At 37.0% G+C, this 25,255-nt stretch overlaps 2 protein-coding genes, 1 pseudogene and 1 gene segment (V, D, J or C); 2 read left to right on the top strand and 2 right to left on the bottom strand.

Moving 5' to 3' along the window:
* The first annotated feature begins 2,648 nt into the window (after positions 1-2,648).
* On the top strand, positions 2,649-4,291 carry LOC133999772 (immunoglobulin lambda-1 light chain-like). The gene is made up of 3 exons (XM_062439076.1): positions 2,649-2,688; positions 2,775-3,095; positions 3,905-4,291. The coding sequence occupies exons 1-3, from the start codon at positions 2,649-2,651 to the stop codon at positions 4,228-4,230; spliced, it is 687 nt and encodes a 228-aa protein (XP_062295060.1). The 3' UTR covers positions 4,231-4,291.
* A 3,509-nt stretch (positions 4,292-7,800) lies between these two features.
* On the bottom strand, positions 7,801-10,050 carry LOC133999260 (immunoglobulin lambda-1 light chain-like; annotated as a pseudogene).
* A 1,443-nt stretch (positions 10,051-11,493) lies between these two features.
* Positions 11,494-12,045, bottom strand: LOC133999259 (Ig kappa chain V-VI region NQ2-6.1-like). The segment is given in 2 exon segments: positions 11,494-11,869; positions 11,954-12,045. Coding segments are annotated over 2 exon segments (378 nt in total).
* An 11,091-nt stretch (positions 12,046-23,136) lies between these two features.
* tspan10 (tetraspanin 10) lies at positions 23,137-24,392 on the top strand. The gene is made up of 3 exons (XM_062439278.1): positions 23,137-23,226; positions 23,332-23,927; positions 24,086-24,392. The coding sequence occupies exons 1-3, from the start codon at positions 23,137-23,139 to the stop codon at positions 24,390-24,392; spliced, it is 993 nt and encodes a 330-aa protein (XP_062295262.1).
* Positions 24,393-25,255: the final 863 nt, after the last annotated feature.

Raw genomic sequence — 25,255 nt, forward strand, 5'->3', positions numbered from 1 at the left:
GTATGCTCACAACATGCTGAATAAGTTATGATTTATTTTACTGCAATATTATGAATAGACAAACAATTTCTGATGTACAGTGATTTGTATTATGCAACCCTCAGTTTTTGCAATTGTAGCACCCTCCAATGGTAGATTTGAATTAAACTTTCAGGGTATATATCAGGCACTTAAAGTTAATAATAATGCCTAGGGTCTACGCATTGCTGTCTATTGCAAGTCAAAAACCAAATCCACTGCTTCGGACCCCTGGTACACCATAGTACACTACTTTAAGCCCCTGGTACACCATGCACTCCTTTGTGCCCCAGCACCCCTGGTACACAATATACTACTTTGTGCTGACATGAAGAATCAAAAAGTGACGTTGCTTTGCTGCCACAGTTTTCTCTGTTGTAACCTTTCTGACACCTCCTGCATAAAAACCCTACATGTAGTCTTTGACTTATACACATATAGATAGAGCAGGTCACATATACTACTCCCCTTCTGCTAATACAGACAAGCCAGGAGAACATGTGAGTGCGAACCACAAAAGACAACCATTACCTCTGACAAATAACGTTAGTGTTTCTGTTAAGAAAAACAGAGACTTCAGCTCCTTCAAAACTCTGCAGCTCAGCTTTTAACCAGAACTAAGAGGAGAACAGCTTCAGAATTGACGGTAATGTCCTCCTCCTTACATACAAAGCCCTTCATGGGCTAGGACCTAGCTACATGGCTAATTCCCATGTTATATGTTTGCCTTCAAGAACACTGCAATCATCTGCTGCTGGTGTGTTGGTTTCCAGCAACAGTCAAAAGACAATGAGGGATGCAGCCTTTGTAAATTATACCACAAAATGATGTACAACTGAATTTCTTTTGAAATGTTGTATTTTACTTGATTTTATATAGTGTATTTATTCTAGTTTTAGGTACTCTTATTTTGTACTATTTTTAATATTTCAAAATGATGCTACATTACATTAAAGTTTCTTTTTCTTTCCTCTATCAGTCAGTGTCATCATTATTATTATTATTATTATTATAATACAAATGTTATTTATTATGCACACATTGTACTCTTCATGTCAGTAACTTCACATTTCTTATTCTCAAACTTAAATTACATTAGCGTCCCCTCTATTATTATTATTATTATTATTATTATTATTATTAGTAGTAGTAGTAGTAGTAGTATTAATAGTAGTAGTAGTAGCAGTTGTAGTAGTAGTTGTATCCTCTGAATAATGTTGGACTTCTGAATTGTAGTATACAGTAGGTTGTCTGTTCAGTATATTTGTGCAAACTATAGATTTGCACAAATCTTAACTTTAGATTTGTCTGCATTCTTCAGACACAAATGATCTTGAAGTATAAGCAGTTAAATAGCATATTTATGTTTCAAATTCCTCATTCCCCTCTTTTTCCCTATATTATTACCTTTCTCTCTCTTTTTCTTTTACACACACGCGTTTGCTGCTAGCCCTCTGCTGGTTGTCAGCAGTAAAGCAGAGAAAGTCACTGGGTGAAAAAAGGAAACTCACCATATGTTCTCAAGCATAAAAGTAGAAAAAAAAAGATATTTTACAAATACTACACAGACTTAAAGTGCATTATATCACTGTGTTAGAATGTTTGAAATGTTGCTTTTTTTTAGAGAATTGATTCATTTATAATGCAAAAAAATATTACAGCACAGAAGTGTATAGATAGATAGATAGATAGATAGATAGATAGATAGATAGATAGATAGATAGATAGATAGATAGATAGATAGATAGATAGATAGATAGATTGATTGATTGATTGATTGATACTTTATTCATCCCCATTGGGGAAATTATTCTCAATTATTTATTTGAACTGATGTAATAGCTTTTTTGTATATTATTGGGGGGGGGGGGTTGTATTTTTTTCACACATATGTTCCCACCAAAATAAAATTGAAACAAGATGATATATATAAAACATATTGTCATTATGTTAAAAGGACACTAGATGGCAGTACTGGATTACTATTACACAAGCAAGAGTACCATGACTATTTGTACTGGTGTTAAAAAAATAAAAAAAAGACAAGAAAAGTACTGACAGTCAAGTGTCGCTTTCAACTCCTCCCTCTTCACTGACACAATATGCACCTGCAGGCCTCCTCTCTTTATTTAACTTCATGTAAATTATTAGGTTAAGTGTCAGTTCTCTGTAAAACTTGACTGAAAACACAGTGATGTTTGAATCATTAGCATTTAATCAATAGAAGTTGGTTTGTTTTTCATATTTGTGTTGATGTACACATATGCAGAGCCACAGCTTACATCCTGCAATAAGTGTCTCTTTTTCACTTATGGAACAATTATAAATCATGTAACCTACTGTTTTTTTCACAAATTAACACTTCTATTGAGGCAGAACTTCTTTTTTTATTTTTTATTTAGTGTTTAATTCATGACCTCGTAATGTTTTCTTCACAGAAGATACCAACAAATATATCAAACTATGCATATTTAACCAAAGCTCCTCCTCCTGTCAGTCACTCTCAGTTTCAGTGTTGTATTAAATTGCTCCTCCAGCACCTCCTCTCCTCATCCTCCAAAACCCTGTAATCTGTCAGCAGTAAGCTCACTTTCCAAGTTACAAGGTCATTCTCAGCACACACTGACAACATGCTGGGGACCCTCTGCACTCTCATCACTGCTCTAACATGTAAGGAGGATGACTGCAGTTGACCTCATGTTGGATTCATCAGTCTGTGTGTTTGTCTTGACTCCATGTCATCTTGTTGTTTCCAGGTGTGAGTGGTGTGACGGTGGTGACACAGAAGCCTCCTGTTGTGACAGTGAGGAAAGGAGATACAGTCACCATGGACTGTGATGTTTCTACAGATGATGGGGCTCGCTGGTATAAACAGATTCCAGGAGGCACTTTTCAGTTCGTGCTGAGGTTTCATTATAGCTACGGCTCTCCATTATATGGCTCTGGTTACTCCACTCCAAAATTCACATCTAGTCATCTGTCTGGAACAGAGTATCCCTTGACCATTAACAATGTAGCAGAGGGAGACTCAGCAGTCTATCACTGTGAAACATGGGATGGCTCGGAGAATGTACACAGTGATTCACGCTGTGACAAAAACCTCATTGCTCAGTTCTGCTTTTTGAGTGTCTGACACAGAAATTATGACAAATGATCTCTCGAACATCCCCTCATGTAATGCTTTTATAGTCTTCAGACCACCCAAAGCACTTTTACACTCCAAGTCACATTCACTCATTCACACACACACACACACACACACACACACACACAGTCATACACTGATGGCAGGGGCTGCCTTGCAGCAATACACCTCTGTGTATGCATGTGAAATATTCCAAAGAGAATATGATATATATATACACATATGTGTTATATTCGAATAGTTTATTTTAATGTTTGAGGCATTTTAAAGAGATGCACAACATTTGGAATATTTATTTAAATATTTTGATCAGTTTTAACCTTGTAAAAGCATTCTAGTTACAGGTTTGTTATCTAAAAAAAATATTTAACATTGTCATATAAATTTACATTTACTATGCATGTGTTATTTAAGTAATCTTTAAGTAAGTTTAATTGCAACTTTTAATGTATCCAAAGATTATATTGGTTGTTTAAAAATAAATATATATTTTTCTTTATTGCTTAGACACCACTAAAGCAAAGTGACCACTCATATATTATAATTGTTCGACTGAAATTATTTCAGTTGAATTCAAACAGTATTTGTGCTTTGTGGATTTTTGTCTTTATAAAAATGATAGACAATAATTGTTTGTTTTTAGAGCTTGATTTTCAGCTTAATTGTTATTGTCAAAAAAAGTAATACAAATTAATATGTTACTGTCATGTTGATGTATAATTGTCCTTCATGTATTTTCAGGCTCCAGCCTCTCTCCTCCTGTCCTGACAGTCTTCCCTCCGTCCAGTGCTGAGCTCCAGTCCAACGAAGCCAATCTGGTCTGTCTGTCCAGTCAGTCTGTGCCTTTTGCAGATGTGACCTGGTTGTCTGCTGGGAGTCCAGTGAGCAGTGGGATCTCTACCAGCACCGCTGTTCAGCAACCAGACCAGACTTTCCAAATCAGCAGCTATCTGTCCATCCAGACGTCAGACTGGAACATGGATAAGGTTTACACATGTAAAGTGTCTTTGGGCTCACAGACTTCAGAGACAAACATCAACAAGTCAAAGTGTCCCACTGAAGAATAGTAGAGGAGCAGAATGATCATTTAAAATCAGCTTCTTTACTGTTTGTGCTGTTTGTTCATTACAAGGTAAGAAAAGATGTGTCTGCATGCTTGTAATAAATGTTGTGACAGTTAGGTGGAGGTGTTGTATCAGCTTTGCAGTTGTTACATTTTTCAAGACTAATAAACTTAATGCATTGTGATTGGAAAAAAGTTTATCTGATGTTCATACACTGAGAATTACAATTAATCTAAAACTAACAGGTGATTTACATATGTCAAATTAAGTTTTACTTGAATATGTATTACCAGCTTTAAATTCAGTGAGCTATATTGTTTTTTGAGGTTTATATTTGCAATAAAAGAACAAGACAGGACATAACCTGATTAATATATCTTCATCTAGTTTTACTAATTTGCAATATTTAACATTATCTGATACAAATCTGATAAACTGAGTAGAAACTGAAAATATGTATTTTCTTATGTCAGTGAAGCATCACTTCTCTCCTCCCTCTCTTCTTAACCAGGATGCAGCTGCAGGCCTCCTCTCCTTTTTTATAGCTCCATGTAAATGAAGAGGTCAAGTGTCAACTCTCTGTAAAATCAGAGGGAAGTTCCCATGACTGAAAACGAAATAATAATGTTTATTCAATTGTGTACATCAAGGACACTGTACACCTTTGCAGAACCAAAGCATGTTCATAATATTAGTTTCTTAAAATCATCACTTGAAACATGTTGTTATTTCATATTTAGCAAATTCAAACTTTTAGCATAATCTAAATGTTATCAAACGTAGTCCAATAAAACTGTAGGATTTCAGCTATACAGTTTTAGCTCCTCCTCCTGTCAGTCACTCTCAGTTTCAGTGTTGTATTAAATTGCTCCTCCAGCACCTCCTCTCCTCATCCTCCAAACCCTCTAATCTTTCAGCAGTAAACTCACTTTCCAAGTTACAAGGTCATTCTCAGCACACACTGACAACATGCTGGGGACCCTCTGCACTCTCATCACTGCTCTAACATGTAAGGAGGATGACTTAGTGCAATCTATTACTGTCATACATGAGACAACTCTGTGGATGAGGCTGTATCACAGTGATTTATACTGTGACAAAAACCTCCTCACTGCTTTTTGAATCCTTGACAGATGTCAATTAATAGTAGAGCCATCAATACTTGGTGTATAACAACCCACCATTTAAAATGAGTGTTAATATTGTTATTTGATTACAGCATACATCATTAAAACTTCACCTTAATCCTCATTTTACCAAAATATTCAATATACCAGGACTACCGATTGGAAACCCTAAGTACTAAGAATAAACTAAGAAACATTTATCATAGCAAAATGTTGAGTTATTTCTTCTCAAAGCATTATTAGTTATATAAACAAAACAGACTATAAGTATTTTAGAGTTAGTGTTTACATGTTCCAAGTACACCTCTGGGAAGAGCAGTATTTAGGATACTCACCAGTCAGTGTCTGCTGCCTCTTTCAAAATGTTTCCCTATTGATGGCTAATCAGTCAATTATTTTTAACCACTAGAGGTTACGTGGAGTACCCGACACACACACCTACAAAGCATGCACGGATGTATATCATTTTCAATAACTGAATTTATAATTTGATCAATTAATATACTCCAGTTGACTTTACAAAATGATAATATTCAAAATAGGAGTTTGATATGTTTAGATGTGAGCAGTCAGAAAACTATTGCTCTCCGTCCTCTAACCTACTCAAAACCTACTTGTAGGCTGCCAGGTCTGAAGCAACAGAGCTGGATCATGTCAGATAATCAGCACCTACACAGGTGAGCACCAAGCAACTATATCATCTATATTCTACTTAAGTTATCAGATATCAGTATCTCATAAGTCAAAACATAATTTAACATCAAACTTAAATACTGCATACACCGATCAACAGAAAGTTCTTGTTTAACATTAGAACCCTTAATATGGCTCCAACAGTCCCTTTAAATTAGGAACCATGGAAAACATGAACTCAATAAATATTTCCATCAATTAAAACTGCATAGGGTGCTTTTAAAGAGGATACCCCAGGACCACAAAACATGGCTATTAAAAGAACAAAAATGTATTTGTTTTTCTTCCAAAATCTAAATATTGTTATTTGATTACAACATGAATCTTTAAAACTATAACTTAACCCGTATCTTATTAACATATTTAATATACAAGGACTAATGGCTGGGGACCCCAAGAATAAACAACCGTAAGAAGCCTCCACCATAGCAAAATGTTATTTTCTCAAAATATTTCTAGTTATGTAATCAATGTCAATTGAAAAAAACTCAAAACATCAACAATGTACTATTATTTTAGGGTTAGTGTTATTATATTATTAGTGACAGTCTTTCCTCCGACCAGTGCTGACCTCCAGTCCATCAAAGCCACACTAGTCTGCCTGGCTATTCTGCCCAGTCAGTTTAAGGGTTTTGCAGATGTGACCTGGTTTGGTGATGAGTGTCCAGTAACCAGCGGGATCTCTGTCAGCACCCCTGTTCAGCAACCGGACCAGACTTACCACATCAGCAGCTATCTGTCCATTAAACCCTCCCAATGGTCCGCAGACAAAGTTTACACATGTAAAGTATCTCTTGGCTCCCAAAGAGCAGAGAGAAACGTAGCAAAGTCTTCCTGCCCCGAAGAATAGTAGGATACAACTAGATGTATCCGCATCATTCCTGCTAGTGCTGTTTATCCATTGCAAGTTTTATAAATGACTAATACTGATGTGAACAAAAAAAAAGTAATTTGTGTGACAGAGTTAATCTGTTTAGTTACAGGAAATGTTTTAGCTATGCTGCATTTTGCACTTATTGGTTAAATAAAAAGCATTTTGTTGAAAGAAAATCTTGTTTTGTGTTTGTTTTATTGAAGTGAAAGTGATTTGGTTATTATAACAACACATTCTCTTTTAAACTAATAAATCAATGGCTTAGCCTATCTGTAAGATAAATCATCTTGCCACATTTCTGCATGTGAAATACATCTCAATCCTTCAGAAACATATAATAATGTGTCACAGGAGAAGGGGCTATGATTGATGAAATGATAATTAATTGATCAATTATTGTGTATCCAGTCAGACAAGATCTTCTGATTTTACAGAATTGACACTTGACCTTTTCATTTACATGGAGCTATAAATAAGGAGAGGAGGCGCGCACCTGCATCCTGGTTAAGAAGAGAGGGAGGAGAGAAGTGATGCTTCACTGATGAAGGATGAAAAGTCAGCTCAGTTTCAGTTTCTACTCACTTTATCTCATTATCTAAGATCTTAACCATTAAAAGTTAATCAAATACAACAAATTAATATTAATCAAGTTTGCTCCCTGGTATTTATTGCATGTATAAACCCAATATATAAAGAATATTGTCAAGTAAAAATAAAATAGATAGGTGTCAGTTATCTGTCTCTTCTGGATAAACTGTAATTATCAGTGAGAGGAACATTAAAGAAAAAATGTAATGTAGTGAAGTTTACATTTATTGCAGTTGAACCAATATTGTTTTATATTTTAAAAACAACAAAATAACACAAACTGTTTTTATTAGAATGCTTTTATTTAATAAAACAAGTCTTGAAAAATGTAACAACTGCAAAGCTGATACAACACCTCCACCTAACTGTCACAACATTTATTACAAGCATGCAGACACATTTTTTCTTACCTTGTAATGAACAAACAGCACAAACAGTAAAGAAGTTGATTTTAAATGATCATTCTGCTCCTCTACTATTCTTCAGTGGGACACTTTGACTTGTTGATGTTTGTCTCTGAAGTCTGTGAGCCCAAAGACACTTTACATGTGTAAACCTTATCCATGTTCCAGTCTGACGTCTGGATGGACAGATAGCTGCTGATTTGGAAAGTCTGGTCTGGTTGCTGAACAGCGGTGCTGGTAGAGATCCCACTGCTCACTGGACTCCCAGCAGACAACCAGGTCACATCTGCAAAAGGCACAGACTGACTGGACAGACAGACCAGAGTGGCTTCATTGGACTGGAGCTCAGCACTGGACGGAGGGAAGACTGTCAGGACAGGAGGAGAGAGGCTGGAGCCTGAAAATACATGAAGGACAATTATACATAACTGTCATTAAAGTCAAAGAGAAAACAGAAACACTAGAAATTAAATCATTCATAACAAGCATGACAGTAACAGATTCATTCATTAGGTGTTTGGACAATATAACTAACAGAAGAAGTAAAAGGGATTTTAAATGGCAACATAAAAAAAATTCATCACTTAAAATATGAACAATGTTATTTATTATTAGATATATTATTAAATAAAATATATCAATCATGAAATTAGATTACAATGATCAATTAACAACTAATTTCAGTCACTGTTGGAAAGTATCATTTAGTTGTGTCTATCAAAACATTAAGAAAAACTGAAATGAAGCAAACATATACAATTCCAATAAATTCAAAAAATATCCTAAAACCTCATAAAATAAGTAATTAAACACCACAAGCACCATAATTTAGTCTTTTTTGATATAATCTAAAACACATTTGAAAGATAATTTATCATTCCTATAGCAGATTATTCAATGTGTTTAAATATTAAAACTGATTTCTAAATGTAAATAAATTATCAAAATCTTCTACATCTGTTAAAAAACTACTTTTAACAATATTTGTAGAAAACATTTTAAACACTGTGATCATTTGATGATCTGTTCTTTGTCTTCAGACACACAGTTTGGTATCAAAGCTGAAGCACAAAATTAATGAAACCAAATGTATTCACAGAAAAACATGTTCAATGTTATGAACAAGAACAAACCATTGATTATCTTCTCTTAATATTCATCAGAAACAATGAATCCATGTTGTTTTATGATCAGTTTAAAAGTACTTACTTGTCACAATCAGCTTGGTTCCTTGTCCGAATACCACAGTGATTCAGTTTGTACACATGGCTGTACAAAAACCTCCTGACTGTCTCTAATGAGGGGAGTGAAACTGAAACATCCTGTTGAGACCAACTTTCACTGTCAACATCTCGTTCCCTTCATCAGTGTGTTTATAATCCAAAACACTGCTGGACTTGAGGATTGATTCTGAATCTCCTGTTGCATCATTTTGTTTTTATGTTGATGTTAAAAGTCTGAATATCATCAGTGAATGAAGAAGGATGATGGTGGAAATGTTTTCCTTCCTCAGAGCTCCATTCAGACTATCCACTGAAGTTTGTTCACATATTATATTAAAGATAATTTGAACTTTTGACTCTTAAGATGAATTTGTTTAGTATTCTTCCTTATTTTGTTTCAGGTTGCCTCAATTTTAATTAATTGTTTTTGGTCAAAACTGAGAAAAACTGTAGTGAGACTCTCACTGAGGTTTTTGTAACAGTGTGAAACACTGTGATACAGCTGCAGAAGCAGAGCTGTCCCATGTCTGACAGAAATACTGAGCAGAGTCTCCTGTCTCTGTTCTCTTAATGATGAACTGATAATCTATGTTTGACGAGGATTTAGAGTCGAACACCTCAGAACATACTGAGGAGCTTTACCAGGAACTTGTTTATACCAGCGGACATACTGCCCATCATCTCTCTGAATGTTGCATTTGAGAACAACTTCTTGTCCTGTAGAAACTGTGTGGACAGCAGGCGTCTGGGTCAGAACTATCACTGCATCAACATCTGTCAACAAACACAGGAAAATACATAAGTGAAATGTTGTTGGCTTAAAATATGAGATATAAAAGGAATCAGAAGAATATCTTACATGTTAGAGCAGTGATGAGAGTGCAGAGGATCCCCAGCATGATGTCAGTGTGTGATGTAAACGTCTCTTACTGTCCAGCTGAGAGGTGAGCAGGGTTGGAGTGTGAGGAGAAGAGAGACTGAAGCTTATACACACACTGAGGAGAGGAGAAGTGGAGGAGGAGGAGTTTCAACATGCAGTATAGTCTGCATTCATAATTCAACTGCATCATAAATGTGGTTTACATTAAATTATTTAAAGACAAACAAGATCACTGATGCTTTTTATGTTCACATAACTATTTTTCTTTACAAAAGTATTTAGACATCTTGTGTCTCCATACTCACATCACTTATTCATGAACAAATGTCAGCATGAGTATTAGTCACCAAGAGAAGCAGAGATCACAACTGATCATAAGTCGCTTTTGTTTGCCAGAAATTCAATCACAGATAACAACATGTACTGTATATTATCCCACATAGTGATGTCACTTCTGCTTGGGACCAGTTAGACCACAAAGAGGTTGAAATAACTGTAACTTATAAACAGATAAAAAAAATGTAAATAAAAAAAACTACAGAAAAACCCTCCAACAACATAAACCTTAAAGACTTATTTTGGATTTGGGAGGAGGAGTGTTGTGAAAAAGTGCTGACTACATCAATCACAGATAGAAGTGATGGAAATTCATTGTATGTACCATTGCTGTTTTAAGATTATTTTTTTTTGGGGGGGGGGCTTTTGCCTTTATTTGAAAGTACAGTAGTTGACAGAGAGGCCGACAGGAAACAGGGAGAGAGAGAGGAATGACCTTTAGCATAGGTCCCTGGTGGCCTTTATGTGGCACGCACTTTAACCACTCAACTACCCAAGTGTTCCATAACATTGTTTTTTATGGATCTTTTTCTGTAGCTGTCTCCTGAAATGTGACATCTGTGCAAACACATATCAGTCATTTTCATAAACTTCCCAAATTCCAAACACAAATTTAGAGTTACACTACAATAAAAGCAGCGTTTTAACAGAAATGTTTATCTGTAATCATATTTTATCACAATTATCTATATTATATACTCACACAATTGCAGAGTCCATCTTAATCCCAACGAACTTTGATTTTGTAACATTTTTGTATAGTGTTGATTTACTCATTGATGTTTTCAAAGAATAAAATCATGTGATGACTTTTTTTAGTCTTTGTTTCTATGTGTTAAATGGTCTAGATGCAAGGTTGACTTACTGAACTATTTCCCAAGTGTTTAAGATATTTATCACATGAATGAGTCCCTAAAGTCATGAACAAATCTCCATGCTTATATTTGTTCACCACTCATTAGTGTCTTTGCATTGCATTGTTCAGTGCAAATGAAAAGAGCAAAATGAAGAGATCAGCCACTAAACTTTTATATATTTTACAAATAGATAAATGAAAAAGGTTAGTAGTCATTTTTAGAGTGTATGGTCATGTATAGTAGGGAGTATAAGTAATTATTGATGTGTGAGAGACTCAAAAAGCAGAAGTACTTAGTGAAGAGGTTTTTGTCAAAGAGTAAATCACTGTGATATGTTCTCATTAGCAGAGTTGTCCCATGTATGACAGTAATAAACTGCAGAGTCTCCTGTCTCTGCTCGCTTAATGATGAACTGGTAATCTATGTTTGATGAGGATTTAGAGTTGAATCGGTCTGAGGAGAATCCTGTTCCAAAGCTGGGTGAATTGTTAGAATGGTGAAATTTCAGAACATACTGAGGAGTTTTACCAGGAACCTGTTTATACCAGCGAACAGAAATACTATCATCTCTCTGAATGTTGCATTTGAGAACAACTTCTTGTCCTGTAGAGACTGTGTGGACAGCAGGCGTCTGAGTAAGAACTATCACTGCATCAACATCTGTCAACAAACACAGAAAGACATCAGTTAAAAGGTTTATGGCTTAAAATATGGGACAAAAAAAGAATGAGAAGAATATCTTACATGTTAGAGCAGTGATGAGAGTGCAGAGGATCCCCAGCATGATGTCAGTGTGTGATGTAAACGTCTCTTACTGTCCAAATGAGAGGTGAGCAGGGTTGGAGTGTGAGGAGAAGAGAGACTGAAGCTTATACACACTGAGGAGAAGAGAAGTGGAGGAGGAGGAGTTTCAACATGCAACATAGTCTGCATTCATAAATCAACTTCATCATATATGTGGTTACACATCCAAATATTTCATGACAAAGAAGTTCACTGCTGTTGTTTATGATCATATAATTAATTTTCATCATAAAAGTATTTAGACATCTTGTGTCAGCATACTCACATCACTTATTCATAAACAAATGTCAGTGTAACCGATGTATTCAGTAAATTGTTGTTGTTGTTTTTTTATTTCACCAAACCTCAATTTTCCTCTTTTGTTCATATTTTGTTGTTGATTTTTTTGTTTTTTTATATATTTCTTTGGGGATCCTTTAATTTGTTAATTTTTTTTATTTTCTAATTTTGACCTATCAGTGATGTCACTTCGTGCCCTTCTTTTCAGTAGATAGAGAGGTAATATGATAGGGGTGCTCCAGTAATTAAGATCCTAAAATGCGCTAAAAACACTAAACAAAGCATGAATATTGTTTTATATATGTCACACATGCTATTCTTTGGGTTTTTTAAAAGAGAAATGTATGTTAGTGTGTATGGGTATTTTTGTTATGTACAGCCCTTTAGCGGCATAATTGTTACAATCTTGTCTAAGCTAACTGTGTATGATTGTTTCTTATACAGTCTGCCATTTTCCCATCTCCCTTACAGATGTGTGTGAGAGACTCTGAGGAAGTGGCTGTACTGATATTTATGTTATTAAACACAGTTATGTGAGCTCCTTTTTTGTGTGTATTTATGTTGTTTATTTTTGTACTATTTGTTTTGATATTTTTATAGTGTATGTTCATACAGATATTGTAGGTTTAATGTTCATCTAAAAAATACAAAAGAAAATGTTGCTAAGGGTTGGAGAAAATAACTTTTGCACAGTTTTCACTCATAAATCAACTATCATCACATTTGTGGTTTATTCTAAAATTATAACATGCTATGTTATTATTATTATTATTATTATTAATAATTAGGGCCCGAGCGGCGACTGCAAGTCGCCTGTCGAAAGCCCTATTGAAATTCGTTCATGCCCCAACGTGCAAGTGACCCCAAAGTGCAAGTGACCCCAAAGTAATCAAGTAATCAAGTAATCATGTGGTATGGAAGACCCCCGGGGAAAAATGCTATATTGAAATTGTAATGTTTATTATTAGGGTCCGAGCGGCGACTGCAAGTTGCCTAGCGAAAGCCCTATTGAAATTGTAATGTTAATTATTATTATTATTATTATTAGGGCCCGAGCGGCGACTGCAAGTCGCCTGCCGAAAGCCCTATTGAAATTGTAATGTTTATTATTATTATTATTATTATTATTATTATTATTATTATTATTATTATTCCGACATTTCGTGCCCCAATTTCGCCCCTTTCCCAAATGCGAAAATGCTTATACTTTTGCACGGACGTCCGGCCTCATCCGAAATTCGATATTTTTGGGTGGTCGCACATGGTCGACGCAGAATGGCGGAATAGCGTCCCCTACAAAGTCCAAAAATGCCCATAGGGAATTTTTCTAACTTTGTCCTATGCTCACAAAATTCGGTAGACATATGTATTATACCCACATATGCAAAAAAGCCTCTTGACCTCATGACATCAACCCAACAGGAAGTCGGCCATTTTGGTTTTGATTTTTCCCGCCTAAAATTAACTCCTCCCACAGCGTTCGCCCGATCAAGTTCAAATTAGGTACGCAACATCTCCAGACCTAGCTGAGCTTAAGTTGTGCTCTGCGCATCCGTAGGTCAAAGGGCGTGTCTGCCAGGGCTCAACTAACTTTGACGTGCTCGCCATGTACATACGAGTGGCTCTCACGCCCACATACTTCATCCAATCAGCTTCAAACTTGCTGGACATGATGATGGCTCCGCCCTGAACGTCCCGATATATTAACTTCCCACGTAACTCATAGCGCCCCCCCGGTGGTAACAGGAAGTGAACTTAAATTCATGAAAAATACATAGTTGACCCCATCAACTTCATTCCACTTCTAAAGCATGCAGAACCAGTTGGTGAAGCTACATTATGAACACTGTGAAGCTACGAGTAATGGCGTCCCTGTGGGGGCGTGGCTACCATCAATTCCTCGCCATGAAAATACGTTTGGCTTTTTGATGGCTTTATTGAACACGTTTCATCATGAAAATTGATACACAGGTCCAGGGTGGAGACCTCTTCCATCTGATAGGGGTGTCGCTCATGTCGCCCCCTAGTGGAAACAGGAAGTGCCATTTTTTGCATCAACATTGTCAGATTTCCACAAAACTTCACGTGTGATGAGGGACTGACCCTGAACACACCTGCATGCATCCCATTACTGCCCCCTGGTGGATGAACCATCAACTGCTCATAACTCCCTCATGCTTTGTCCCATTTCCACGAAACTTCACATATGTGATGAGGGACTGACCCTGAACACACCTGCACGCATCCCATTACTGCCCCCTGGTGGATGAACCATCAAATGCTCATAACTCCCTCTTGCTTTGTCCGATTCACTCCAAACTTCACATGAGTGATGAGTGGCCGCCCTGAACACACCAGACCACACCAGACCATATGTGTAACTACCTGTGACTGCCCCCTACTGGATGAACGAAACATTGCATTTTTGGCCTCCTTCCATGTTTTTTCTCACTTTCTGCTTCACGCCACAGCCCCGCCATGCCTCAGGCCCCGCGGTGGCATGGGTGAGCGAGGGCCCGCCATCGCCGCTTGCGGCTTTAATTATTATTATTATTTTAGTGGTAGTAGTAGTAGTAGTAGTAGTAGTAGTACTAGTAGTAGTAGTAGTATAATTATACAACTGTTATTAATTATGAGCATATTGTATTCCTCATGTCAGTAACTTTACATTTCTAATTCTCAAACTTAAATCTCTCTTTTAGATGATTGTTAGTCACTGAAACATTTTTAATGTTTTCATGTTTTAACTACACATGACTGAACAGTTTTTGAAAACTGTGTATCTGTGGACTTTGGGGCCTTTCTCATAAAGTAACATCAGTTTGTTTAAATAATGTCATTTTTATTGCACATGGAAGTCTATCTATACCAGTGCATCTGAAGATTTGTCTCAAGAAAGTTTTATCATATTTTAAGTGTTGATGACAGCTGGTGTAAGTTTTCTACAACTCAAACATAGCTGTGTGAAAAGTACATAGTAATATAATGTTGAAGGGATCACAGTAAGATTGGACAAAGTATGCTTAGCTTTGTTTGAAAAAAATCATTGTGCATTGTGTTTTACAAAGCATTGTTTCAGCTTGCAAGTGTCAGAGAATCAAATAGCAGAAGTGTTCAATGAGGATGTTTTTGTCACAGTGTAAATCACTGTGATACATACTCATTAGCAGAGCTGTCCCATACTTTACAGTAATCGACTGCATTGTTGATGATCAGTCGATAATCTGATTTTGACTGATGATTAGATGTGAATTTGGGAGAAGAGAAACCAGAGCCATATTTTACAGAGCTCCAGCTGTGATAAACCTCAGCATATACTGAGGAACTACTCCTGGAATCTGTTTATACCAGCGAGCAGGACTGTACTGAGGAAAGGTTTCTCCATTATTGTCAGAGTAAAGTTTCATTTTTGACTTTGTTACTTTGTTTTTAGCCTCCAAAGTAAAACCTCTGGCTTTCATTTTATCAACCATGATGGTTAGTACATCGTATAAGTGTTCAGCTTTCATTATACTCAGTAAATCTAGCAAACTTTGACAATGTTGTATGATTTGCTTAAACTTGGAGTCAGGTGGGGGGGGAAATAGCTAATAGTTGTCAACTATTTTTGATAACCCATGCTGCTGTATGTCATTGATACTGGGGGCAGCAGTGGCACAGGGTTGGAGGCACAATCCCCAGCTCTTCTCATCCTCTGTTGGAGTGTCTTTGATCAAGACACTAAAACTTACCAACAACTACACTTACCAAATTTGTGTTGTCCAGGTCCTTGCATGGCAGCTCCTCTGAAACTGGTGTGTGAGTTTGCTTGGGAATGAGAGGCACATCGTTAAGTGTATTATCCCTCTAAAATTGATAGATTCTACAAAAAATCAATTGATATGAATATGTTTTTAATAATGAATTGGGTAAGCATAGTCCAAATATATCAAGCAAAAACACAAAAAAATGCCAAAGTTAAACAATGTGAAAAAGTTATCTACATACTGCATTAGACAACATTTTCAACCATTATGTAGCATTACATCCAGCAATTGCTATTATACTGTGTAAAGCATCAAGATGACAGTTGGTAATTTGATACATGCTGCCACATTGTGGTTCAAAGTGATTTTGTACAAAAAGGAAGATTTACCATTAATAATATAGAAGTCTATCATAATGTCTACACCATGCAGCCTTATTGATGTGACCTTTCCTCACATCACACTCATCAATATAATAATATAAACTCCATCTTCTTCTGGAAATATATAAACATTAAAACTCTTGTTTACAGCAATATATCAGCACTGATACAGACAAAAGCCAGTAAAGATAACAGGTCTAAGGTCTCTGTTGTCCTCTCCTCCTCACTCTGATCGGTGTTGTTCCTGTGATAATCCTCCTAGCAGGAGCCCTCATCTGAGCTCGCAGTGGAGACCTCAGACCAACACTGGGGGGAATTCTCTGAATGGGCCGCTGAGGCAGACTGGATCTGCCGTCCTTGAGCTCATCCACAAAAGCCTCCATTCTGTCAAACTTTGCAGTGAGCGCCCCCAGTTCATCTTTTAGTGTGTTAAACTGCCTGTAGAGATCTCCCAGAGCATCTGACAGAGGTTGGATCCTGGACACATGCAGACATTTGGAAAAGTATACATGATTAAATGGTTTCAGCATTTGAATAGCCAGTCAAAGGACATTGGCACTGCAGTGCTCCACAAGCTCACATGAAATAGGAATATTGTTTATTAGCAAAAACATTGCCAAGAGGAGAACCAAGTCAAATTGGCAACATGAACAAAGTCATGACATGCTGTTAAGCAGTAACAGCCTCATCGTCTGCAAGAAACATCAGTGAAACAGACAAAAAGAATTGTCCCTAAAAGTCCCTACAAAGAAATATAAAACTAGCAGCGTTTGGCCCAAATTTAGGAAAGAACACCAAACATGCTGTTCACTTCTATTACTGGACAGTGTCCATATTAAACACACTTCTACACATGTGAGCTGTTGTTGGTATCATGGTCTTAATCCCTAAAGGAAAGGGTCAACAACTTGGAGAAATGTCTGCCAGAAACACTGTATTCATTAGAACAGAAGGCTGCAACACTTCCCGCTTTCTTTTGGCACAATCTCCATAGTGAGGTCATTACAGAGCACTGTTGGCCTTGTGTTGCCCACAGCAAACATGGATCATATCTCTGGTTCTGACAAGTCTGTGATTATGCAAAGAGCAGAGAAAAGTGAACTGCATAATGCCTTAGTTTATATGACTGTGAGCAAGAATAAAATGTTCACTGACGTCATTGTTACTCTGTTATTCTATTCTTGCACATTTAACCTCTCTCTTACTCAACATGTCTTTCCCCCCCTCTTTTTCTAGTGTGTGCCTGTACTATCATCTCTACAGGGTAGTCAGTCCATTAAGAAGCCAGTGTGACTCACCTGTTGTATTCAGGGAGGACAGAGGCGTGGTCATTGATCAACAGGTCTTTCACTTGGGTTATAATGGCAAATTTCCAGTTGTCCAGTACCTGGGTCAGGTTTGAGCATGTCTTGGCATCGGAGTGTTCTACTACACATGGAAATTAATTTAGTCATGACCTGAAAGATGAAGTATCCTATATTCAAGTGCTATTGAAATGTAACATCTATGATAATCATTTACAGATTGTGGAAAACTGAATGTTACGGCACATCATCCCTCACCTTTAGGGTCCCACGGTGAGGTTTCCTGTTTCCATTTCTGAGCTCCACATGTTGAGATCATGCAGAGGAGAACCAGCACTCCCTTCATCATCATCTATATCACCTGACAAAAGCTGAAATACAGTACAGTACAGTACAGTACAAGACATGCTGAGAAACAAGAGAAAAACTCTTATACCTGCTAACAAAGTTGTACATGTATTACTTACTTACATGTATTACTATATTTAGCTGATTCTGCTAATAACTCAATGAACTTTGTTTTTCTGAAGTTCAGAAGATTTTGTCATGCAAATTACATATCATCCATATATTATGATTTTCTGAAATAAGACACATGCCAATATTTGAGGACATGTATTCTTCTCAAATCTATTTTCATCTAGATTTACTGTCATGTAGGTGAAACAGAGTGAAGGAATTTCAGGTTAAGTCATATCTGCATTGGATTTTACTATACCTTTCTGTGAATTAGTCTCTCCAGGTCACAGGAGCAAAACACTGTGGTACGATCCTTCCACAGTGACAAATGAGAAAACTTAACTTGGGCTGCACTCTCTTATAACTGCCTCCCAAATCTTCCGGAGCCATTCCCCCCACCTTCTCCCACCCACTTCAGAGATGCAGGGCGTTGATACACACTGCTCCTTTCACATGCATGCACACTGCTATATGCACATGTACAGACCATAAAATGACACTAAAGGCAAATCTGCATGCGTCCAACTGTATGTCATGCAGCCTGTGCATCAGCTACAGTGATTAACAGAACCTTAATGGGAGGTCATGATAACCCCCTGTATGTGCACCGTCTGTCCTCCACATATCTTCTTGCCGGTGTGAGTGGTGTGGGCACTCACTGTAGGCTCCAATCCAGAGGTGGTGTTTGATGTAGCAGTATTGATCCAATTTAGCATTCTTACTGCCTACTGTAATACAATCTGCTCAACATCTGGGCTATGACAGACGAAGCCAGAAATGGTCCCTTTAACTTTCGAAATGTGAAGAGCCACACACATTTGATGAAGCTGCAAATGAGAGAATGAAAGTATATGTTGTTTGTCGTCAATTTCCAATTTTATTCTTCATACAACAGCAGCTCCTGGATATATCTGCTTTGTTGACAAGTTTCTAGCCAACTTTAAAACAGCTGTTATGTATTATATATAGTTCCCAAGAGATCCCTTTAACCCTAAACCATAACTCAAATAAGATGTTGCCTGACTTATTCCATTATTATTATTCCATCGCAAGATAGATAGATAGATAGATAGATAGATAGATAGATAGATAGATAGATAGATAGATAGATAGATAGATAGATAGATAGATAGATAGATAGATAGATAGATAGATAGATAGATAGATAGATAGATAGATAGATAGATAGATAGATAGATAGATAGATAGATAGATAGATAGATAGATAGATAGATAGATAGATAGATAGATAGATAGATCGATCAGTATAGCACATTTTCCTTCATTTAGAAATACTGGCCAATACCTATTATTTTCCTTGCTTTTTTCCAAATCACATATCTTTTCTCATCTCTTTTTGTCGCAAGAAATTCCAGATCTGATCTATTCCAGATCATAGCTCCTTATTCTATCTGGAGCCCCTTATAAAAATGGAAATTCTCTGAATGCTACTCCATCCTGCTGATGTCTGCAGACTGCTGTATTGATATATTACACAACACTGCTGAAAAGGAATCTTACTGGGCAATGCTCCCTGCCATCTGCACCAACTTTAAACTCACAGAGACTATACTGTACTGTATGTTGTAAGTAGGATGAACATTATTCTACCAGTACCATACATCTTTAGTGCTGACAACACAACACAGGGACTTGGATTCCTTTCAACAAGTGGGAACTAAATGTTCTGCGAGTCCTATCATTTCAAAAGATTCATAAACAAGGAAACAATGAGATTTGTAAATGAAAAATAAACACCGGACATCCAACTTCTAAGAATTATTCTGACAGTGACACCCACTCAGTAACAGTGAATCTGCTGTAATAATACCTCCCTGTTAGACCGGTTTTCAATTTGAAAGAAGACTTTTTGTGCAGATTTATAATTGCCTTTTTTAGTGTGGGGTTGTTTTTTGAATCTAGCAGAATATTTATTGCCTGTGAGGTGTGTGGAGTATTTGCAGTGGAGGATCAAGTTTTCAGTTAAATCAAGGATAAATTCCTCCACAGCAGGTAAGAGCAATGCTTCTCAAGTACAAAGGTATCAGCAGGAAAATAAACGTAATACATCAAAAGTAATTGAAAGTAAATATATGATTCCTATCCATGTTATATTGTATGATTGGATCATTATTGCTGCTAAATTTTTTAGCATCTTATGTATAGCTGGTTGCAGAGAAGCTTCTTCTTATTCTTTTTTTTTTTTTTTTTTAACTTTTTTTTGTCTTTCATATCCTGTTTGCTAGTTTAATATATAGCAATTGATTATATTTTATGAGCTAATCTTATATGTAAAAACTTGGTATTCAAAGTAAACAGAACCTACACCTGGCAGATAAATAGTAGGCCTGCCTATGAAATGAAGCAGAATTGTATGAACTATGAAGTAGCATAAAATGTAAATAGTTTAGTGAAGTACAGAGTAACCTTCCATAGTTGCTTTCCATTAAATACTTAATATGTTATTTTACAATACTGTATTTAATGAATATATTTTCATAGATATAAGGTTGCATCTGCACTGTTAAGCAGGCAAAGATCATGCTCATGTGCAACTATCTACAGAAAGTAATCTGGCAGTTCACTGATGAGTGCGACAGATTGCAATTTGTTTTTCTGTTAATACACATTCATTTGGATACAGATTTATGGCAAGACAAATCCCCCGCCTTCTGGAGCCCACCACCAGTCAGTCTCAGGCTGTGTCTGCAGCAGAAGACTTACTGCCTTCCAGCTCCTTCCAGCTCCAGCAGAGCCAGAGGAAAGAATGACAGCAGCGGACCTGCAGAGCCAGAGAGTGAGATAACCTGGCTTCTTTTTCTCTTTCTCTGTTTTTTAACTCATTGTCACATGTGATTTCTCACATGATACGGTTTATTGACTCACAGCAGCACATTACTCCATAATGACTTTATCAGAGAGATGTTAAGAGGTTGGCAGTTAAACTAAGATATATCAGCTCTATTGGCAAACAGAAGGTGCACCATGAGAATTTGCATGTTTCCAAAACAGAAGTAGACAGATGACCACAAAGATAGCCTGATGAGCCTTACAGAAGTGAAGGGATTATTTTGTCAAATTCATACATTGGAGCTGATCTGCTTTTGATGACAGTTGATGGTAAGATGCATCTTGTGACTAACTGGATCAACAGATATATGCATCATTCATTGAGGTAAACATGCTCATTTGGGCTGGGCATGGTGACTGCATGCAGCTTTACATGCACAAATGCTGTCTTCATACTGAATAACTCTGAACAAAAGGTAATTCTTAAATAAGGCACCACTTAAACAAAACAACTGAAGGTGTGGTTTTTCAATAGTTTAGTGTGTGATCTTTTACTGAAACAGGAGTACCTGCTTGGTGTGAAGATGGTTGACCTGAGTGTGTTTAGAATCACAAGGATTCACTGACCTCCAGTGGTCACAATGGACTACAACATCAAGTTAAAATTGTGGCTAACAGTGTTAATAGCAGCATAAGTTTTCAATAACAATCTGTACAACTCAAATTATCAGCGTGGTTATTACAAAAAACAACTACAATACAATAGGGTCCTTGCCTCTGTCCTTAATAAGTATTTGTCATACTTGTATGTAAAAACCTGTTTTATTTATAGTTTTCTGGCATGGAGTCCTGTCGACACCACCAGAGATTTTCATGGAGCGTCACGGCAGACATCACAACATCTGTGGTGAATAGTTTTGCAATAAACTTGCCAAACAAGCAGTCATAATGGAATGATTGTGTTCAGTGTTGACTGAATATAAAACACAGAAAAGGAACACAATGGAAAAGCTCACAAGTAATGTGTGTGTATGTCTTTTGCTAAAACAGAATAGCCTAGCAGGAGCCATAAATATGCAACCATTAACAAGTGTGGATCACTTTCTGTCACTTCAATTTAAAAAAAAAGAGGCTGCATGAATACAAGAAGAGATCATAGATTTTGAATTATGTTTCTATATTCCAATTCATAAAATGTTGGAATATAGCATTGTTATATATATTTAGAAACAAACATCACATGATAACAAGTATATTTTGTATAATTATGCAGATGTGGGATCTGATCTGCATTGATGACATTTGATCTTTTAAGCAGATAAAGGCATTTTCAGTTTATAGTGTAATGAGTATCATTTTCAGTGTCAGAGGCTGTGAATGGAGTTAGTTGAAATAAATGTATTGTCAGATGTGTGAATAGTTAGGGAAAGAAATATTACTATCTACCAGGAGTTTTACAAAAGTGGTGTTAGTGATAGCAAAGTTAAAATGTGAATTTGCTGTAACTTAACTGTATTGAACTTGTGGAATTATATATATATAGAATCAATATTAGTATTGTAGTAATTATAATCATTATGATAAGCAGCCAGGATATTGCAAATCCAGACAGCTGAGATTAGCTAATAGCTACTGTACATTGATGACGTCTTGGTATGGAGTACTCTGTCCAACAAGAAACATTTTTTGTAAATCACATACTGGCTACAGATCGAATGTGCAATCGAATTATTACATAACAATAATGGCTTAAAGTTTTGATATCAGTGTGCTTTAAGTGAGTGAACCTCACATCAAAAGCCTTTTGTGTGAGTGTTTCTCTCTCTCTCTCTCTCTCTCTCTTACACACACACACACACACACACACACACACACACACACACACACACACACACACACACACACACACACACACACACACACACACACACACACACACACACACGCTTTGATAACCGTCTAATCCCCTCACTGTGACTCTCACATGATGAAAAAATCCCACGCCTTACAGCCAGGGGCTAAACACAGCATAGTTACTGCACCTCAGCTCACATGCTCCTCTGTTCCTACTGTAGAAAATTCTCCCCTTATGCTTCACTTTAGTTTGTGTCATTCTGACCAGCTAAAAGCACAGGGAGGATCGTCTCCCAGTGATTGACAACATGAGGAGATATTTGCTACTAAGAAGTATACCTTTGCCATGGGTGCGCAGGAACACCTCACAAAATGAGTCTAGTCCACTCATACCAAAGGTAAAGGGTCACGTTTTAATTTCTGTCTTGTTAAGTACATTTTGCATTTCTCTATGCACTTTTCTTTTACAGTATGGTATTTAGATGCTTCTTCTGTATCTGAAGGCAGGCTCTGCAAAGGAAGATGCTGAGGAGCTTGCCCTTGTGACCACTGAGCTTCATCAAGCAGGGACAAACAATGGACAGGAGCATGATAGCCCTGTATTCACAAGGGTCCAACCCTACTACAGTTTTTCCTTGACAGACTATTTTCTTAAATACTTCCTGTTCCTAACCAATCTGGTGTTCACAGTTCTGGGCCTGTTGGTTATTGGTGTAGGAATGTGGGGCCTCATCAGCAAAGAGTCATTTGCCCAGGAGAAGATTGGCAGTATAGGCACTGACCCGATGTTGATACTTGTGACTCTGGGTATTGTGCTGACTATGCTGTGCCTGACAGGTTGCGTTGGCGCCTTAAGAGAGAACTGTTGCTTACTGAAGCTGTTCTCTGCAGTCGTGCTGGTACTCATCACAGCCCAGGTGCTGGCCGCAATTGTGGCTTACAGTCTACAAGATCAGGTTGGTGGCGTCCTGCGGTCAGGGATGTTAGCTGCCATGGTGCGCTACCAGGATGATCTGGATTTGAGGTTCATCACAGACGAGATTCAGTCAAATCTGCAGTGCTGTGGAGCAGACAACTACCGTGACTGGGAAATCAACATGTGAGTAGAGTGTGACCAACTTGGATATTTATAAAAAGAAAAAAAAAGTGCATGACAACTAAATCGTCATGATGTAGGAATGCCTTGAACAGCAAAAATACTTCTCAGTGTGTTGTTGAACAGAAAAATGAACATACTGTACTCTTTTCCTTCCCCAGATATTACAACTGCTCAGCTCCGGGTGTGCTGGCCTGCGGGGTTCCTGCCACATGCTGCATTGACCCTTTGGAGAACGGCACTGTGTGGAACTCTCAATGTGGTGTAGGAGCCCAGCTGCTGGATGAGTTTACTGCTCAGAGTGTGATCTTCCTGGGTGGTTGTCTGGGAGGGATCTCTCGCTGGATCGAGCTGCATGAAGGCCTGATAGGGACAGTTATCATTGTTGTACTGGGGGTCCAGATTCTGACTCTGTTTATCACTACAAGGCTGCTAGAAAGCATCCAGTGGCATAAAGTGTATATATAATATGAGGTGATGAATATAATTGTATGCTGTTATTTAATGAGTGCTGACTGCTTGTGGATCCCCACCATATTTGTCTTACCTATCCTTTAAGTACTAATTTTGAGGAAGCAAATTTCAGCTTAATATGTCAAGGCAACAGATCAAAATGCATGATTTGCTTGGTTTTGATTTTGGTTTTGAACATTTAACATTTAACATTTAGTTTTATAGCCCCTGATGTTTTATCTAAATCTAAATCTACAGTATGTGCCTTATACATCCATTGTGCTGTAAAAACAAGCATGTTTATATGCTTGATGACAGCATGCTGTACCGTTACCCAGGCAATAGGCCATCTATTGATGATACTTATATTAAGGGTCTATTTCCAAAAAGTTTGACTTAAAAAAAATAAAGTGACAGTTACCCTAGAAATTAAGCTTTTTTTTAAGCTCCAATTCTCCTCATGGCCTGTTGATGAAAACAGAAATGATTTTCAAGCTTTGGTGAAATGCACAGAAGCACACTCATTACATGTGAATATACAGAATTTAATTGACGCGCATATGTACTTTTGACCTACATTCATGTGTAATTTATTCCCTCTTGTGATTATATTGCAGCTGACATGTTCTACTCTCAGACTAGTTTTTCTTTGAAAAGGGACAAATAAAGAAGAATACTTCTTGGAGTAATAATGTTCTAAACACAGTAGCATTTTTGATAGCACTGGGTTTTGGTTAATGAGATGTCAGATTGGCACAAAGGAACAACCATGAAGACAAAATTCTTTGAAATTGTTTTTAAAAAATCCAAGTTTTATTCCAAGTTTGATGAGACATAATAAACATGATGATGAAAATCATCGTGCAGACACTCTCTCA

Source organism: Scomber scombrus, chromosome 18 (genome assembly GCF_963691925.1).
Source record: "Scomber scombrus chromosome 18, fScoSco1.1, whole genome shotgun sequence".
NCBI classification, from domain to species: domain Eukaryota; kingdom Metazoa; phylum Chordata; class Actinopteri; order Scombriformes; family Scombridae; genus Scomber; species Scomber scombrus.

Excerpts from the sequence above, each read along its gene's own strand:
- tspan10 (XM_062439278.1), top strand. The coding sequence starts at position 23,137 with ATGAGGAGATATTTGCTACTAAGAAGTATACCTTTGCCATGGGTGCGC. Across the intron at positions 23,227-23,331 it reads CTAGTCCACTCATACCAAAG|GCAGGCTCTGCAAAGGAAGA; the intron begins GTAAAGGGTCAC and ends CTGTATCTGAAG. Across the intron at positions 23,928-24,085 it reads CGTGACTGGGAAATCAACAT|ATATTACAACTGCTCAGCTC; the intron begins GTGAGTAGAGTG and ends TTCCTTCCCCAG.
- LOC133999772 (XM_062439076.1), top strand. The coding sequence starts at position 2,649 with ATGCTGGGGACCCTCTGCACTCTCATCACTGCTCTAACAT. Across the intron at positions 2,689-2,774 it reads TCTCATCACTGCTCTAACAT|GTGTGAGTGGTGTGACGGTG; the intron begins GTAAGGAGGATG and ends TGTTGTTTCCAG. Across the intron at positions 3,096-3,904 it reads TGGCTCGGAGAATGTACACA|GCTCCAGCCTCTCTCCTCCT; the intron begins GTGATTCACGCT and ends ATGTATTTTCAG.